This window comes from Penicillium canariense (assembly GCF_028826845.1).
Source record: "Penicillium canariense strain IBT 26290 chromosome Unknown utg000004l_segment0_segment0, whole genome shotgun sequence".
In the NCBI taxonomy this organism is placed as follows: Eukaryota; Fungi; Ascomycota; class Eurotiomycetes; order Eurotiales; family Aspergillaceae; genus Penicillium; species Penicillium canariense.
Genome location: NW_026622731.1, coordinates 3,812,744 through 3,828,956, shown reverse-complemented (window position 1 = coordinate 3,828,956; position 16,213 = coordinate 3,812,744). Strand labels below are relative to the sequence as shown.

The 16,213-nt window shown below is 56.0% G+C and overlaps 7 protein-coding genes across 7 annotated transcripts; 4 read left to right on the top strand and 3 right to left on the bottom strand.

Annotated features, from left to right (window-relative positions):
* Window positions 1–149: 149 nt before the first annotated feature.
* On the bottom strand, window positions 150–1,369 carry N7482_007661 (uncharacterized protein; the record flags this gene model as incomplete). Its single annotated transcript, XM_056689785.1, has 3 exons — window positions 150–459; window positions 554–999; window positions 1,292–1,369. The coding sequence occupies 3 exons, from the start codon at window positions 1,367–1,369 to the stop codon at window positions 150–152; spliced, it is 834 nt and encodes a 277-aa protein (XP_056542214.1).
* Window positions 1,370–2,030: 661 nt separating this feature from the next.
* N7482_007660 (uncharacterized protein) lies at window positions 2,031–3,104 on the bottom strand (the record flags this gene model as incomplete). Its single annotated transcript, XM_056689784.1, has 4 exons — window positions 2,031–2,178; window positions 2,423–2,762; window positions 2,848–2,920; window positions 2,991–3,104. 4 exons carry the CDS (start codon window positions 3,102–3,104, stop codon window positions 2,031–2,033), a joined length of 675 nt encoding a protein of 224 aa, XP_056542213.1.
* Window positions 3,105–3,777: 673 nt separating this feature from the next.
* Window positions 3,778–5,475, top strand: N7482_007659 (protein phosphatase regulator REG1; the record flags this gene model as incomplete). Its single annotated transcript, XM_056689783.1, has 2 exons — window positions 3,778–4,403; window positions 4,476–5,475. The coding sequence occupies 2 exons, from the start codon at window positions 3,778–3,780 to the stop codon at window positions 5,473–5,475; spliced, it is 1,626 nt and encodes a 541-aa protein (XP_056542212.1).
* A 514-nt stretch (window positions 5,476–5,989) lies between these two features.
* N7482_007658 (ELMO/CED-12 family protein) lies at window positions 5,990–8,320 on the top strand (the record flags this gene model as incomplete). The annotated part of the gene is made up of 3 exons (XM_056689782.1): window positions 5,990–6,256; window positions 6,384–7,761; window positions 7,869–8,320. The coding sequence occupies 3 exons, from the start codon at window positions 5,990–5,992 to the stop codon at window positions 8,318–8,320; spliced, it is 2,097 nt and encodes a 698-aa protein (XP_056542211.1).
* Window positions 8,321–8,702: 382 nt separating this feature from the next.
* Window positions 8,703–11,271, top strand: N7482_007657 (uncharacterized protein; the record flags this gene model as incomplete). Its single annotated transcript, XM_056689781.1, has 2 exons — window positions 8,703–9,419; window positions 9,508–11,271. The coding sequence occupies 2 exons, from the start codon at window positions 8,703–8,705 to the stop codon at window positions 11,269–11,271; spliced, it is 2,481 nt and encodes an 826-aa protein (XP_056542210.1).
* Window positions 11,272–11,711: 440 nt separating this feature from the next.
* N7482_007656 (uncharacterized protein) lies at window positions 11,712–13,296 on the top strand (the record flags this gene model as incomplete). Its single annotated transcript, XM_056689780.1, has 4 exons — window positions 11,712–12,056; window positions 12,126–12,151; window positions 12,212–12,228; window positions 12,293–13,296. Coding segments are annotated over 4 exons (1,392 nt in total), but the record flags the coding sequence as incomplete, so codon positions are not given.
* Window positions 13,297–13,593: 297 nt separating this feature from the next.
* N7482_007655 (dynamin-related GTPase DNM1) lies at window positions 13,594–16,142 on the bottom strand (the record flags this gene model as incomplete). Its single annotated transcript, XM_056689779.1, has 3 exons — window positions 13,594–13,908; window positions 13,998–15,986; window positions 16,044–16,142. The coding sequence occupies 3 exons, from the start codon at window positions 16,140–16,142 to the stop codon at window positions 13,594–13,596; spliced, it is 2,403 nt and encodes an 800-aa protein (XP_056542208.1).
* Between the last annotated feature and the right edge of the window lie 71 nt (window positions 16,143–16,213).

Here is a 16,213-nt window from a genome sequence, read left to right as displayed (position 1 = left end):
GAAGTTCGGAAGATCGCAGCCGATCAAACCAGGAAATCGGGAAAGAGACTGGTCGGCGCATTTTCAATGGCGCGTTTGACCCCGCTCATGGTAGCGTGCAATGGCTACAAAATATGCTTGTAGGCGAATGAGGTGGGGATATATTGTTATCATTGCTTGCCGAGGAGCCCTGTCTGTTTGCTACGGGGGCCATGCATTGCACACGATGCCGGGCCGTTGAGGTACATCAGGGCAAAATCCAAGGCAGGACGGCCACGCAGGGGGCGGCTGGGCGGGACAGGGCGATAGGGCGATGGGGGTGATGGGGCGATAGGGTGATAGGACGTCCTGCACACGCCAATTGGTGCCTGGGGTGATGATCGATCCGCACGGCCGTTGGCGAGCAGGTTGGTGCTGCGGTCAGATAGCTTTGGGGCCAAGAGACGAGGGGCGATGCCGAGTATCAGGTCGAGAAATGGGCTGTCTCCAGTGTCTCAGGTGTATGGCCTTGCTATCCACTTGCCCGGGATAGATATCAATGGCTGCATCGGAGCGCGTCGCAAGGGCATGTTACCCGAGCCTCTGGCCCTTCGCGAGAGCCGCCCAGGATGAGGTGTGCGAGAAATTATAGAGCTCAATGGCCAATGGGGACCAAGGATGGTGACAGACGTTAGCGGTAGCAGCCGTGGGGGTGGGGGGGGAGGGGATGGGGAAGGGAGGAATTTGGTTGTTTGGGCTGCTTTGGTCATTGATTTTGCTTTTGTTAGCATTAAATTGCACGTCCTGCTCGCCATGCACCGGCGTCATCACGTCTCCGCGGGGAGCCCGCAGGAGGTGGGCCGAAGGGAAATCCGGTTGACTGGAGGAGTGCCCCGGGATCCCGCAGTGGGCCAGAATCGGGCTCTCTGGCACCTTGGTCTTTGATAGCACCAAATTGGCGGCAGACTCGGGCGGTTTCAGAGGCGACGGCTGGTGCAGCTGCAGCTGTAGCTGCAGCTGGTGCTGGTGCTGGAACTGGAACTGGAGAGAAAGGGCCTAAACTCGGACTCCCAGGGAAATTGTGCGGTAACATGCAGCGAAGCGACCATGTCACTGGTTAACGGCCTCGGATTGCGCCCTCGACGATCGGAGGGTTTTAAGTGGCCGCCAATCATCGGTCCGCTGGGCCTCTCTGTAACCACCAAAAGGACCAGGGCCATGCAAGCGCACAGACAAAAGGCAATTCTGCGTGTACAACATTTTCTGTGGCTCTTCTTGTTTTGCCCCCCCGGAGGCCCTATCGCGACGTTGTGCAGCTGCATGGCCGGCGTACATCTGGGAGGGCAGGGAAGTCATCACGCTCTTCTCCATCGAGATGATAGGAAACGGTGATGGTGATGGTCATGGTCATGTCATGGTCATAGTGGAGCCTTGGATCGCCAGCATGACAGGGCAGCTTAGCTCTTCCCATTTCCCTCCCCGGTGCCCCAACATCTCGAGAGGCCGGTCACGGTCTGGATGCACGGTCTGGATGCACGGTCGGGATACCATGGACTGGATGACTGGATCAAACCAGATGGACGCCAAAGCGCCCAGCCATGGGGCTGGAGCGCCACCAGGCCTAGCCGCAAGCCGCGTAGTCATCGACCTGGCCGTCTGAGCAAATGCTGTGCGCTGCAGTGCCGCACCGAATCTCGATAGTCGATACGCTTATCTTTCGTCGTCAGCTCGACTCGACCGGGTCCCCGGACCAGACCGTGGGGCCTTGGGTCGGGGTACGCTTCTCCCCACGGTCCGTGCTGCTCGCTAGTGGCGGGCGCCGGCTACATCGAGCCCATCGACCGGTCGATCGTAGGCGCTGTGCTGGCCGGAGCATTTTGTGTTTAGAATCTGCAGCCGCACGGTCCCATGGCGCTGGGGTTGGTGTTGCCGTTGGGATCTCCAGCAGAAGGGCGAGATTGCGAGACGAGATTGCGATGCTACGGAGATGCTACGGCCAACAGGGTCCTCTGGGGCGTGCACCCCCGTGCCCCGTGCTCTGGCGCATAACATACCATGACTAATTCCAATTATCATGATTTCTCCACCTCCTCCTCCTCCTCTTCCTCCTCTTCCTCCTCTTCCTCCTCCTCTTCCTTATCATGATGCAAACGGTCAATGACCGCGTGGCGGGGAATCTGCATCGTTCTAGAAGCAGGCGTGCGACCAGGGGCGAATCGCCTGCTTCCGGTTGCGGTTCGATGCTCAGTACATTAGATATTAGAGGCGGACGGGACAGGACCGGGTTCGAGGAACTAGGGTGAGGATCCGATGATGACCAGGGTTATTTCATTTGTTTATTTCTACGATAGTCGCTCTGACTTGCAGCTTCGCCCATCCCACTAGGCCTCCCGCGAGCCTAGGAGGGACCTCAAGGAGCTAACGCGCCCACTAGCCGCCTCTTCACGCACCTAAGGGAGCTAACCCACACCCACTACTCGAAGGGGAAGGAAGGGCAAGTGGATCGCGCTGTGAGACCTGGAGCTTCACAATCCGTCGCACGCCTTCGTCCCCTTGTCCCTCCGTCAGTCGGGGACAGACAGCCTGGCCGGTGGAGAGGCCGGGCAATGGCCATGTCCTACCCCAGCGCGCGAGGGGCTCAGACCCGAGGTGCTGCACGGCCATGGGGGAGGAACCGGATCCGGTCCTTTTTATACTGTTCTTTTTTCCTTTTTTGGCTCTTCCATCCTCACCGGCGGGAGGGTACGGAGAGGGTTTCTTTCCTACGTAAGATAATGATGAAGGTGTCTTCCGTGGATGATAAGCTATTATATCATCGATTATATATAGTTATTCGATATTTCGATGTTCAGACAATGCCTACGAATGAGAGTACTATGACCAAAGTACCAACCCAGCCGTAATACTCCGACCGTTTGCCCCCCCTCGCGCCGAGCTCCACTGGATCGACTGGCGCAGGAAGCTGTCGGGAGTGGAGCCCACACGAGGATTATCGTCCGGTCTAGTCTCGTATATACCTGTCGCTAACGCACTAGCGGGGCCGCGGCGAAGAACCCGGGAGACTTTTGGAGGCGTCTGTTTGTAGTCATGAAAATCATGGATCGGACAGGACCCTGCCGGTCCTCGGTGGCGACCGGTCCCGGCATTGACGAACGAAAACAAGAATGGGGGGGGGGAAGGGGGGGGGTAATGGGAAATGGAATGGAACTGAATGGGCGTGGGCATCATGAAACTATCAGGGCCGGCATGCAGTGCTGGGAGCGGTCTCGATGTCGTCCAACTATATAATGTCATGGGGATGCCATATCCGGCCGTTGTGTGTCACCACATTGGCCCTCTTCCTTTCTTCCCCCCGTCAACTCCCTCTGCCTCTGCCTTCTGCTGGTCTTTTTAGACTTTTCTTCCCCCTCCCCTGCTATCTGCTATCTGCTATCTGCCGGCTATCCTGCTTTTTGGTACCCCTGCGCTTTTGCTGTGCTATCTGCGCTGCTATATCCATCCGTGGTTCTCCCTCTGATCCGCTTCCTTTCCCCCTTCCTCATCTCTCTCGCTTCCTCCCCGCATCTACACTAGTAATTCCCCCGGTCCCCGTTGCCCCGGGTCTGGACCCGCCTGCTCTCCGCCACCTTTCCAGTTTTTCTTTCCTCCTCTCCCACCTGTCCTCCACTGGTTATGGCCTCGATGTCTGGTCTTTAAAGGGCAATCCTCTTCCACACTGGCCTCCTCACACCTCCCCTCCCCCCCCCTCTCGCCGACACCCAGTCTTCCACCGCTCCTCACCCCGGCCTAGTGAAAGAAGCACATCATCGCGACGGGGCAATGACGGCGGTGCTGGTGACCGCCCGCGAACAGCATCCACCACAATTCTCCCCCGATCCCCTACGGTCGCCCACCACACAGCGCTACTTCCTCGAGGACCACATCCTGTCCAAGTCGCCGATGCAAGATGAGTGCTCGGCCCGGGAGTGCCCCAGCCCCGTAGCCTCGACGCTCTCCTCCATCCCGCCCTCCCCGAGCTTCACCCCGTCCCAGGATCAGCTCCCCGACACCCCGACCACCCTGAGCAGCCTCTCCCTCAACGACGATTTGATTCTCCCGGCTTATGACTCCGACTCCGAGGTGTTCCCGGGACCCAAGGGACCCGAGGGACCCGAACTGGAGCCGGATACGGTTAGCGACGCGTCGGCGGATGGCGCCACCCACCCCCCCGCGTGGTGTTACCACACCCCGGCCGCGGATGATTCGTCGGTCGAGGAGGAACCGTCCAGGCATGTGGATTACCTCTCTCATGAGTGGCGCGAAGAGGATATCTGGGCATCCTGGCGCTATGTCACCGCGCGGAAGGGCTCCTACAGCAACGGAGTCCGGCTCGAGAATGCCTCATGGAGAACGTGGGCCAAGGCGAAGCACAATCTCGGCACCATATCCCCCGAGACATTGAATTGGTGAGTTCTCCGGTCCCGATGGTGGTCCTCCGACCCCACGACGTCTCCCATTGACTAATGTGTGGCCTGTAGGTTGAAGGACTGCGACGTCACATGGCTCTACGGACCCCTCAAGACATCGAGTTCCAGCGATGCCCTGGCATTGGATGCATCTCCACCCCCCAGTCGTCTGGATACCCCCAACTCCTACCTAGAACGAAAACCGATTCTCAAGAAAAAGACCATGTCCGAGACCATTCTCCAACGGTCGCTATCCCAACATACCCTGTTACAACATGCGGGCGCTATCCTCAAGGCCCAGGAGGCCGAGAATGGCTGGACTCGACCGCCACTCCCCCGATCCAACACCGACATTGATCAGCTCCACCATCGGACCGGGAGTTCGACCTATTCCTTTGGCGGCACTCTCACCACGTCGTCCTCATCGGGACTGACGTCCCCAAGTGAGCGGCGTCACATCCACTTCAACAACGAAGTCGTCCAGTGCATCGCCGTGGAAGCCAAGGAGGCAGACGAAGAGGCGTGGCCCCTCGCCTTCGAAGAGGAGTCCTCATCGGATGAAGGCGTGGTCATGATGCGGCAAATTCCCGGCAAAGCCTCCGTCAGCAACCGAAGCACGCCTCGCAATAGTTTCAGTAGCGACAGCAAGACCATTGCGCCCCTCCCCTCCACCACCCTCAAGTATCGCGGCGATACCCCGGAGCCGCGAGAGTCGATCGTCGGCCGGTGGGCTCCGTCCCCATCCTCCTCCACCTTGTCCCCAACCTCCTCCGTGGAGACGCTTCGACCCTCCCAACCATCGGCCAACTTCCTCCTGGACGATGAGGATGAAGATCCATCTCTGGACTTCACCGGTCAGTACCGCCATCCGGCACAGCCATGGTTCGTCCCGGAAGAGGAATCTGAGCTCGCCGACCGCCCGCTGCGACTAACCGCCTCGGGCATGTTCATGCCTTATGGGGACGGTGACGGGGAAGTTGCCAGCCATGGTCTGCTGGGCCGCGTCGTTGACACCGTCAACACCGCACGCGACATCGCCCATGTGATTTGGAACGTGGGATGGCGCCGGTGACCCTTCGCGGCTTCTCTCGGCGGATTGGGTTTGGCAGGTTTCTCCCAGCCGGTCCTCTGGATAAGAACCTGAAGAAAAACCCCCCTTTTTTTGTGAGAGATTCTTAATCGGTTGCATAATTCTGTGGTGTTGGGCGCTGCATCTTCCGGAGTCACGAAACGGACGTGATGAACTGCTTTGTATAGATTCCCCCTGGGGGAAGGGGGGGAGCCGGTCAGGAACACACTGGGCCCCTCTTCCCGTTTTTGTTGATTTCTTCATGTATGAACGAAAATATGCGAGTATCTCATTCAATGGGCTTGGAAGCCAAGCTCCAAAATATAATCGATTTGATGCAATTGGCCGCGGACCCTGACTTGTAGTTCTCTCGTGGTCCCGTACTTCCAAGGATTAGACTCGCGGCACACCTCCGATCCCAGCCCAGCTTGCCCCACAGCCCCTGACCCTCCCCGACTCTCCGCGCTTTTTCCTTTCTCAGCACCCCAACACGCGCCCGGGGGGGAACTACGACATCATGGATACCGTCAACGTCGCCGAATTGGTGGAGCGCCTGGGGAGCGATGAGGATGCCGTGCGCAAAATGGCCGTCTTCAAGCTCCAAAGCAACATTGGCGACCCATCCTTTGCCGACATCTTTATGACGGAGGGGGGATTGACTCGCTTGCGATATCTGACCCTGCACGCCAGCGGCAATACCCTGGCTTATAGCCTCACGAGCTTCGCCCGCCTCCTGGAGGTCGACAAGGGCTGGGAGTGCGTCGACCAGGAGTTGGTCGAACGAGTAAGTCTCTCTTCCTCCTTCCACTCGATGGAGTGGCGTGTGCCCTCCTTCTCTTCCGGCCCCCCCCTCCTTCTTCCCTTGTTTCTCTGCCTCGTCACCTGCTGAATACCGTCATTATTGCGAATAGATTGTTGAATTGATCGTGACCCATCCCCTCGTCAACATCCTCCGAGGTGCCATGTCGATACTCGTCTCCATAGTCTCACATCCACACGCGGGGAGCCGCGCCTCTGAAGCAGACCTTTTTGGTTTCCGGGCCCTCAAACCAGCCATTGCGATTTATCCCCAGTTCTTGGAGATGCTGGTGAGCCGGCTGTCCTCGGCCGATCACGCCTTGTGTGCCAATGCGCTCCAGTTGATCAATTCCCTGATGCGCGATTCCATCACCTTCGACTCTGAAGCCGAGTGGCCCAAGTTTATTCAGAAATTACAGGACCTAGGAGTCATCCGGGCAGTCTATGTCCTCATGCAGGACTCGGCTCTTCAGGATCTGGCACACCCGCTCCTCGAGTTTCAGTCTCTCACGAAGGTGCTCCTTCGCAAATGGCGGGACATACCCCTAAATCAAGAGACGCCCGAGCACCGAAGAGCGCTAAAGGGTATCTACGTGGCTAGCAATCCGGCGAAGGGCGGCGTCGATGAGGCTGCAGAAAACAGCGATGATTCACGACGCTCCAAGCGACACCATCCGGACAAGTGGCGCCGGTTGGGCTTCGAGTCGGAGAGTCCTGCGGCCGAGTTCAGCGAAGTGGGATTTCTAGGCATGATGGATCTAGCGGACTATGTCCGCAGCCACCAGGATGAGTTCCAGAAGATACTCCTCGAGCAGTCCACGAAGCCAGCGCGCCAGCGATGCCCGATTGCCCGAGCCTCCTTGGCCGTGACATCCATCTTATATGAGCACTTTGAGGTGGACAAATCGGAGATGGACGATTCCAAGAATTACATGATGCTGGAGTCACGTTCCAACTTTGATAAATTGTTCAAGCCTCTGCTGCTGCACTGGACCCGATTGCATGTAGCAGGCTTGCAGGCCTTTTTCCGCCTGTGGAAAGCGACTACTGCGGAGACAGAGGATCTGGACAAGCTCGTCGAGCTGGTTCGCATTCTGATCGAGTCCGTCGTGGGCGGTGCCGGTCGGACCAAGGATGTCCAGGATGTGGAGGAGGAGCTGGCCAGCTTCGAATACCATCGGCTGCGGGAGCTGCAGATGGAGCTTCTTGAGCTCACCTATGAGGATGCCTGGGGCCAGCACTTACGTCAAGTGCGCGAGGAACTCCATCACGAGGCCCTGCAGTTTGTCAAGGAACAGCGCATTCGATGCCTGCTCCAAGGTGCCTGGTTCTCTCTCGAGTCCCATTCCAAGTCGGATTCGGGGCCCGCATCCAGGTCCACGGCTTCACACCAATATGTACAATTATCGCATAACCGGCGGTACCTTCATTTTGGCGATTTCGATTCTGTGGGCGACAGAGCCCCAGAGCTGGATGCGCTGCCCGAAAAAAGTGAGATAGAACCCAGCACTGCTTCCCCGCCCCCCCCCACGCTTCTCTGCATCACCTCTGTTTGTGGATATCTATCCATAAGTCTATTGCTAACATTTGACTACCAGTCGATCTATCCATCGTTTCCTCGGTAGTCTCCAATATCTCGACCAGTCCCGATCACTCGTCCTCGTCCACTGTGAAGACTGCGCCTCGCCAGGCTTCCACCAAGATTACCATTCACGGCTATGCGCCATCGTCGTCAGAGCATTCGAAGAGTCACGGTCATACCCGAACGGGCAGCAAATCCACCCAGAAGGAAGTGGTTCTCCTGACTCTCCGGCCGGCCAGCCACAGCGTAGCGTCCGAGTGGCTGGATGGCCTCCTCATGCTTCTCAACCAGCAACCTATCACCGCGGAGACGACCAAGCTCATTGATCTGGTCGGCAACTATGGGCTCAAGATTCGCCTTCTCAATGTTCGGTTTGACGATGCGACCTTCGCGGGCGAGGCCCCTCCTGTGCCCGTGCGGGAAGGCCTAGATGAGGATTACTATTACGATGTCTTTGGTGGTGCCTAGCCAGGGCCCGCGGCTTTTCATTTTCTTTGACCTCTTTTTCTCTTTTCTTTTCTTTTCTTTTCATTTCTCGTCTCATGATGTTGGAATCCTGTCGATATACCTATACCCACTGTGGCCGGATGCGGAAGATGCACTATGAACCTTGGAACTGGAGTTGTGTCTATACGCTTAAAAAAGAATCTTAGTATCAGGCCGTTGAATATAAATTACTGCAAGATGACCGTCTAAGAGACATATGAAATCCTTTGACCGCAAGCTCTATAGTTCTGTAGATTAATCTATCCGTGACTGATGCGCGGCCGACCCTGGCGCTTGGCGTCATAAGCTTATCGGCCGCGCAAGCATTTCCTCCTTCGCCTTCGTCTCCTCGCCCGGGCCCATCATGGACGGTCGTTCCCCCAAGAGGCAACGCCGATCCGCCCGTCCAAAGAAAGATCCGCCGGGGGAACAAGATGCACGGCCAACCTCCCTGGACCCGTCGAGCCGTAACCCCGTCGCGCTCTCGTCGCGCCCCGAGACGACCAATCCTCGCGCGCGTGCGAGCCAAACCCAACTCCCCAGAGCTCCCTCGTCCTCCCCTTCGCCGAAGAAAACGAGCTCACCCCCCAAGACAACGCGATCGAAGTCCCTCCACACATTTTTCCAGCCCGCAACGGAGGCGCAGCGATGGTCCGCGCAGAAATTCGAGTCGAAGCGCCCGCTCGCCGCCGCGGAGACCACCCTTGATGCCGATTTGATCGAAGACGACTATGATTCCTACGATGAGATATTTACACAACACCTGGCGGCGGGAGAGAAATCATATTCGCCGATTGACTCGCCTGCTTCCCATGGCCCTAGCCAAGCACGACGGCCAGCGCCGAAAAAGACAGTCGCGTCGCGGCCCAAAAGTCATTCTTCCAAGCGCTTTCTGATGCCACCGGAGTCCAAGAGCGGCCCCCGTCGACAGTCGCCTGTTCCAACTTCGATAAAGGTGGACCAACGCCCGTGGGCACAGCGTTTTGGGCCGTCGAGTTTGGACGAGATAGCGGTTCACAAAAAAAAGGTTTCTGATGTTCAGAACTGGTTGGAGGATGCATTTTCAGGGAGACGGAGGGAGGTGAGTGAGCTTATGCTACATTGTCCACTGCCTGGCACGGGCCTTTGAGACTGCTAGCTTGGTTCGACTAACTGATAACATGGAGTAGCGATTACTCGTCTTGCGAGGCCCTGCCGGAAGCGGCAAGACAACCGCCATCGCGCTTCTTTCCAAGACTATGGGCTTTGACCTAATTGAGTGGCGAAATCCGTCGGTCTCTGAATTCGCTGCTCACGATTACGTTTCCGCGAGCACCCATTTTGAAGAATTCCTTGGACGTGGAGACCGGTTTGGGGGTCTTGATCTTGAGGATGCGGTTGAGTTGAAGGAGAGCCGTGATGCACGTCCTCGGAGCCGCCGTGTTCTTCTTGTTGAAGAGTTTCCAACAATACTCAGCCGAAATTCTTCCAGTCTCGCTGCCTTTCGCTCCTCTTTGCAGCGCTATGTCGCCGCCTCCACTGAGCATTCCTTGGGTGGGTGGATGCACCCGCCCGTTGTGATGATTGTATCAGAGACGCTGCTCAGTTCCGCAACGTCTATCTCAGATAACTTAACCGTGCATCGGTTGCTCGGTCCCACGATGTACAACCACCCTGGTACAACAATCATTGACTTCAATAGTATTGCACCAACTTTCATGCAGAAAGCTTTGCGATTGGTGCTCGAAAAAGAGGCTCGAACTTCCCAGCGGTCTTGTGTTCCTGGTCAGGCAGTCTTGGACAGGATTTCTGAGACTGGGGATATTCGCAGCGCCCTGTCTTCTCTTGAGTTTCTCTGCCTGAAAGGCGATCAAGCAGGGAAATGGGGTGGAAGTCTGGCTAAGGCGAAAAGGTCTCGGGGAGAGTCTACCCTGACCCCTATGGAGCAAGAGTCCCTGGAGATGATATCGCAGCGAGAGACGAGCCTCGGGATGTTCCACGCCGTGGGCAAGATTGTCTACAACAAACGCCTGGACCCAAGTCTGATGCCTGGTGATGTTGCAATTCCTCCATCGCCACCGGGTTATTTAGCTCGCCACCGTCGATTCAAAGTCTCGCAGGTTGCCGTCAATGAACTACTTGATGAGACAGGTACTGATATATCCACATTTATCTGTGCCCTTCATGAGAATTACCCGCCGTCCTGTGACGGGGATTTCTTCACAGACAATCTCAATGCGTGCATCGAAGCGCTATCCGATAGCGATATTCTCAGCCCCGATCGCAGACCTTCACAGGGTGCAAGGACAGGCATTGGCGTTGGCGCGACTCCTTTCAATGCCGGTGTCGATATGCTCCGGCAGGATGAGATCAGCTTTCAGGTTGCGGCGCGCGGGCTTTTGTTCGCTCTTCCGTACCCCGTCAAAAGAAAAATGGCTCCAGGGAACGGACGAAGTCGCGCGGGCGATGCTTATAAGATGCTCTACCCGGCTTCGCTGCGACTATGGAGGAGGACCGAGGAAATTGACGGCCTCGTCGACTCGTATCTAACACAGATGCTCGATCCTTCCGGCCAAACGCATCTCCTTTCTCGTGGCCTGGGCGCTGCTACCGAGTCCACCGGTGTGAAGTTCTGGAAAAGCCTTCGAGTTGGGTATTCGGGGCTGGAGACCGACGGTTCCCTGAACTCAGCTGTGACGATGATGTCGCGACCTGACGCGCTGCTTCACCAGCTGCCTTACATGGCTCAGATCCGTCGCAAAGAGCCTGATGGCTGGCAGTTGAATCAAATAACCAGCATCCAGGGCGGGCGTCTAGGCGACGAAGCCGACGAAGATGAACCAGTCCCCGCACCGCCGCGATCACAACCTAACCGCAAGGGCTTTGGGTCTCCAGGACCCAAATTGGAAGAAGAAAAACTCATTCTCAGTGACGATGATATTGTGGACGATTGAGGGTGTCCAGTGTCATTCTATATGAAGAAGACTTTGTTTTGGAAATTGAATATCATTCGTGTTTCATCGAGCACCATGTGTGTGCTAATGATACATATAATGATGAAACCGCGTGCGGCAACCATTGCCAGTGGTAATCTAATTCATAATTTATTATCTTAAAAATTAGCGCTGTAGTTTGTTACGACAATTGCTAGTCGATACATGAGTGATCTTTAGTTCGACTAGTAGCACGGCTGCCCAAAGAGGAAGTCAAGTAACACGGCCCCGCCGATCCCACCTTCCTTCCCCGTTCGCTCCTCTTTTGACCACGTCACCTTCCGCGGGCCTTTGGTATCCTACGCCGGATGCACAAGTCAAGTCAGTGACAGTCATCTCAACCAGCAACACGACAAGAACGCTGGCCCAGGGAAACCGAGGACTGCCAACGCGCCGCGCAGGAAGGGCATTTCGGAGCAGGTCCGTCTCCCCCTCACGCGAGCGGCCTGTCTCCTCGGCCACCGCGACTGACTTCATCTCCATGCAGGATGATCAATGATAGTGACACCGCGAAACTAACAACGGACGCCTACGCGATCCCGCAGACCAGACAATCCACCGACAGCTCCAACAGCCACGCAAATGGGTCCTCCACGTTTCAGCCGGCTCTCAAATCCCGCGCCGCAGGCTCCGACAGCGCGAAGATGAATGGGGGCGTGATTGCGGCGGTAGCACATGCGACGGTACCCTCCTGGGCCAATATGGCCCTGATGGCTTCGCTCATATTCGGAGGATGCTGCACGAACGTGAGTTAATTGCATAGGCCAGAACCGTTTGAGTCTCGGGGGGCACGCAATGGCTGACATCTAGTTCAGGTGTTTGCCCTCGAAGCTATCATCAAGTAAGTGTATCCACGACTGCAATGGAAATCGCCGATTACTAACATGTTTTTGCCCTCCAGAGAGCAACCTACAGCCGGTAAGGCCCAATGAAGCGATCCACACTGATACACACGCGCCCTAATTCAAACCCACTGACACAGGTCCCTTAATCACCTTCGCTCAGTTCGTCCTATGCGCCATCTTCACCCTTCCACATTTCCTCTCCTTCTCCGCCGGGCACCATGCTCTGTTCCTGAGCCCTCGAGCGATTCCACTCCGATCATGGATGATCTATACCGCGTACTTTGTGTCCGTCAATCTTTTGAACAATTGGGCCTTCGCTTATAAGATCTCCGTCCCGCTTCATATCATCCTTCGTTCTGGCGGGCCGGTGGCTTCTATTATTGTTGGATATGTCTATAATGGGAAACGGTACTCCCGCGGCCAAATTCTCGCTGTAGCTATGCTCACGGCGGGCGTGGCGGCCGCTGCGCTTGCCGACGCGCAGGCTAAAGGCCAGTCCATTCAGGTTGGGGCCGGCAGCGACGTGTCCATGGTGACTACGGCCACCGGACTCATAATTCTTGCCTTGGCCATGGTTTTATCCGCGTTCCAGGGCATCTACGCTGACCGATTATATGCGACTTATGGCCGCGATCATTGGAAGGAGGCCCTGTTCTACTCGCACGCCCTGTCTCTGCCGTTGTTCTTGACCAGCTATCCGCAGCTATTATCACAGTGGCGTGTGGTGGCATCCACTCCGTCGCTGCTTTCCACATTTTCTGCCGGAAATTCCAGTCAGAGTTCATTCAGCATCATGGGCAGCACTGTGTTCTCTAGACTGGGGCCTGTTCAGAAGCACGGGCTGGTTGAAATTGTGCTCGACAAAGTTCCAATTCAAGTGGCTTACCTGATGATGAATGCGCTAACGCAGTACGTGTGCATCCGGGGAGTTCATTTGCTATCAGCCAAGACTTCTTCATTGACCGTCACGGTATTTTTGAACATCCGCAAGCTAGCCTCTTTGCTGCTTTCAATCTATTTGTTTGGGAACGATCTGGCGTCTGGTGTCCTCGCCGGAGCAGTTCTGGTGACCGTTGGCGGTGGTTTGTATGGGTTTGAGGGAGCACGATTGAGGAAGACGAGCATGAAGAAAACCCAATGAGGCCCTCCTGGATTCGGACAAGGGCATGTTGGAGAGTTACCCTTGTTAGCACAACAGCCCACCTTTGGGTCGACCATACACACTAGACTAGATATTTAAACATACGAAGCCAAGGAACAAGAAAAAGAGCAGTGAACATCCTCCAAGTGAAGAAGAGAGACGGGAGTATATCAAGAGAGCATGTGCATCAATAGCCCCAAAATAATTGTACATCCACGTAACTTGAAAATGAAGACCACATCCCGATACTCAAACAAGATGCGAAATCTTCCCACCGTCCAAACGCCCTCGGCGTATCTATAACACCTCGCCCACAATCTTCGCGGCTTCTTTGTAAGTCTCCAGAAGCCGCTCGCACTTCTCCCGTTCGGCTTTAATACCATCATCTTCGTACAACAGTTCACTGAAAAGGTCCTCTTTGTAGAGCTCGCTGACCAGTCGGTTCTGCACAACGTCCTTGCTGTGGTTGACCAGCAGATGCATGATAGCCTTGGGGACCTGGTCGGCAATGGTCTCCCGCACGATGTTAAAGTAGGAGGAGATAAGACGGCGGATCAGCTCAGTTTCAAGCACCTCGCGATCAGTTAAAGTAGGCTCCGCATTTTCATGGGGCTGGTTCAAGGGGTGAACACATTAGTCGAAGTTCGGACCCTATGTACTATACTAGAAGGGGGCGGGGGGTGGAAAGGCGGAACACTCACGAAAACAGACATATCACCACCGTAATCAAATGAAGGAGCTGCATATTCCTCAGATGGCATCACGGGTGACCGTACCTCGGCGCGGCGAAGGCTTTGGCTAATGCTAGGCTCACTTGCGTGGGCGCCCGATCGGTTCAATGTAGGTTGAGAGGGCACAGCCAAACTTGGAACACCGCCTTCTTTGCCAAAGAAGTAGTTCAAGAAAGAATCGCGCGTGGTATGCGAGGCACCGAAGCCACCCGGATGGTTCGCATGCGTGCCATTCAAGGTCGCGGCAATGCCATTCTCCGCGGCTCTCCCGACATGCGGCGACATGCTTCGCGCGCCTTTAGTAGACTGGCTTCGAATGGGGAGGTTGTGAGACTTGGATTCAGACTGTGCGTCCTCGTCGTCTGGCGTGCCAGCGACACCATTGGTCGCTCCAAGCTCCTTCAGCCGCCGTCTCTCACGCTTACGCTTTTCCTCGGCCAGAACGGCTTTCCGCTCGTCCTCCTGCCTATTTTGGATGATCGAGGACATGGCCGCTGCGGCACCGGGGAAGTTGGGGTGGTTGGTGTTGATGTAGGCTCTCTGGATAGAGATCAAGGATTCCACATAGCCCGCACAAGGACCCAACCGCTCACGGAGAAGATCGGACACAACTTCAATCAGCTTGCCCTGGAGACGGGGGAACCGCAGGAGTTCCTGCGAGCCACAAGTGTGACAGATCTTGATGAGTTCCTCGTACACCAACTCCACACACCGCTGAGCGGGCGCCTCTAGCAGTTTGATCTGTGGCTTGACCAGGAGATCAAAGGCCAGCTCGGGTACGAACAGGCTGGGCCGGGGGCCCGTTGAGTTGCGGATGGCGGTCCTGATATCCGAAACCGTCAAGTTGTGCGTGGGGTCAATCGTCTCCAAAGAGTTTCCAAAGACCTCGTTAAAGATGTAATAGATTCGGGCACCACCGCAGAGCTCCTTGGTTGAAATTTCAGAGGAGGTTCCGTCAATGGATGAGATGAAGGAGGAAGCAAAGCGAGTCATTAGCTGCAGAATTAGAGATCCACGGTGTTCTTTTCCGCTGAACTGCTTATTCCCATAGCTTGCCAACTCTTGCTGGGTCTGACCCATCAGCGTATTGAGGCGAGCCTTGATATCCGGCAGGCGGTCCCGAATGTGGGACATCAAAGTTGAGTTCAGGGTCTTGGCCAGAAATTGTGTCCCGCATCGATTTGCCATGTTCCGATATGCCGGGTGATGACGGAAAAAGTCCGCCTCGGCTCGCAGGGCCTCCGCCAGCGCTTTGCCAGACTGGATGTCTTGCTGAGAACGATTGACCACACCGATGAACCCCAGCTTCAGGGGGTACACACGACCAGACAAAATGTCCAGAGCATTGGTGCCATGATCCATCAGATCCAATTTAGACAAGACCCCGATCGTCCTTCGGCCCATAGGGTCCACCTGCCGGGCCAGCTTGAGAGCCTCCGAGTTGACCAAATCCACGTTGGCAGGAGACACGGCGAGAATGATACTGTTAGGCTTGGCAATATATTCCAAGATGAGAGTGCGGGTCTGCTTCTCAATATCGGACGGCTGGTCGCCAATCGGCACTTTGGTTAGGCCCGGCAAGTCCACCAGGGTCAAATTCAGGACATGCGGAGAGAAGATCTTGAGATTGATCGGTTGTCGGTTGATGCCCTTATTGCTGCCAGCAATGCGCGCCGTCTCTGCCTCGATCTCCTGCTTCACCAGCGAGAAATCATCGAATTTGCGGCTCGGGAGATGGTGAAACTCAGCCCATTCGTGTTGGCCGGCTACGCTGGCGGCAGTGTGGGGGACATGGACCTCGTCGTTTTCGGGCCTGTCATTGCGCTCACTGGGAATATTGATGAGTTGAAGGATTAACGGACGCCGGGTAACGATGCCGCTGCCGCGTGGTAAGAAATCTCGGCCCACGATATTCTCCAGGACAGACGACTTGCCAGACGATTGGGAACCGACCACAACCTAGAGGAAGGATTAACTTTGGGCAGGTTAGGGGGCACAGGACTGAGCAACACTTACGATCTGGGGTAAGTCAAGGGAATCATTCCCAATGGTGTTGAACACCAGGTCCTGGAGCTTGTTCACGGTGACCAGGAGGTCATCGCCCAACGACGCCATCTTTGGTAAAATGTAGGGCCGATATCCGAGAACTGCGAAGGCAGAGGGTTACAAGGGAGGATATCGGCGGG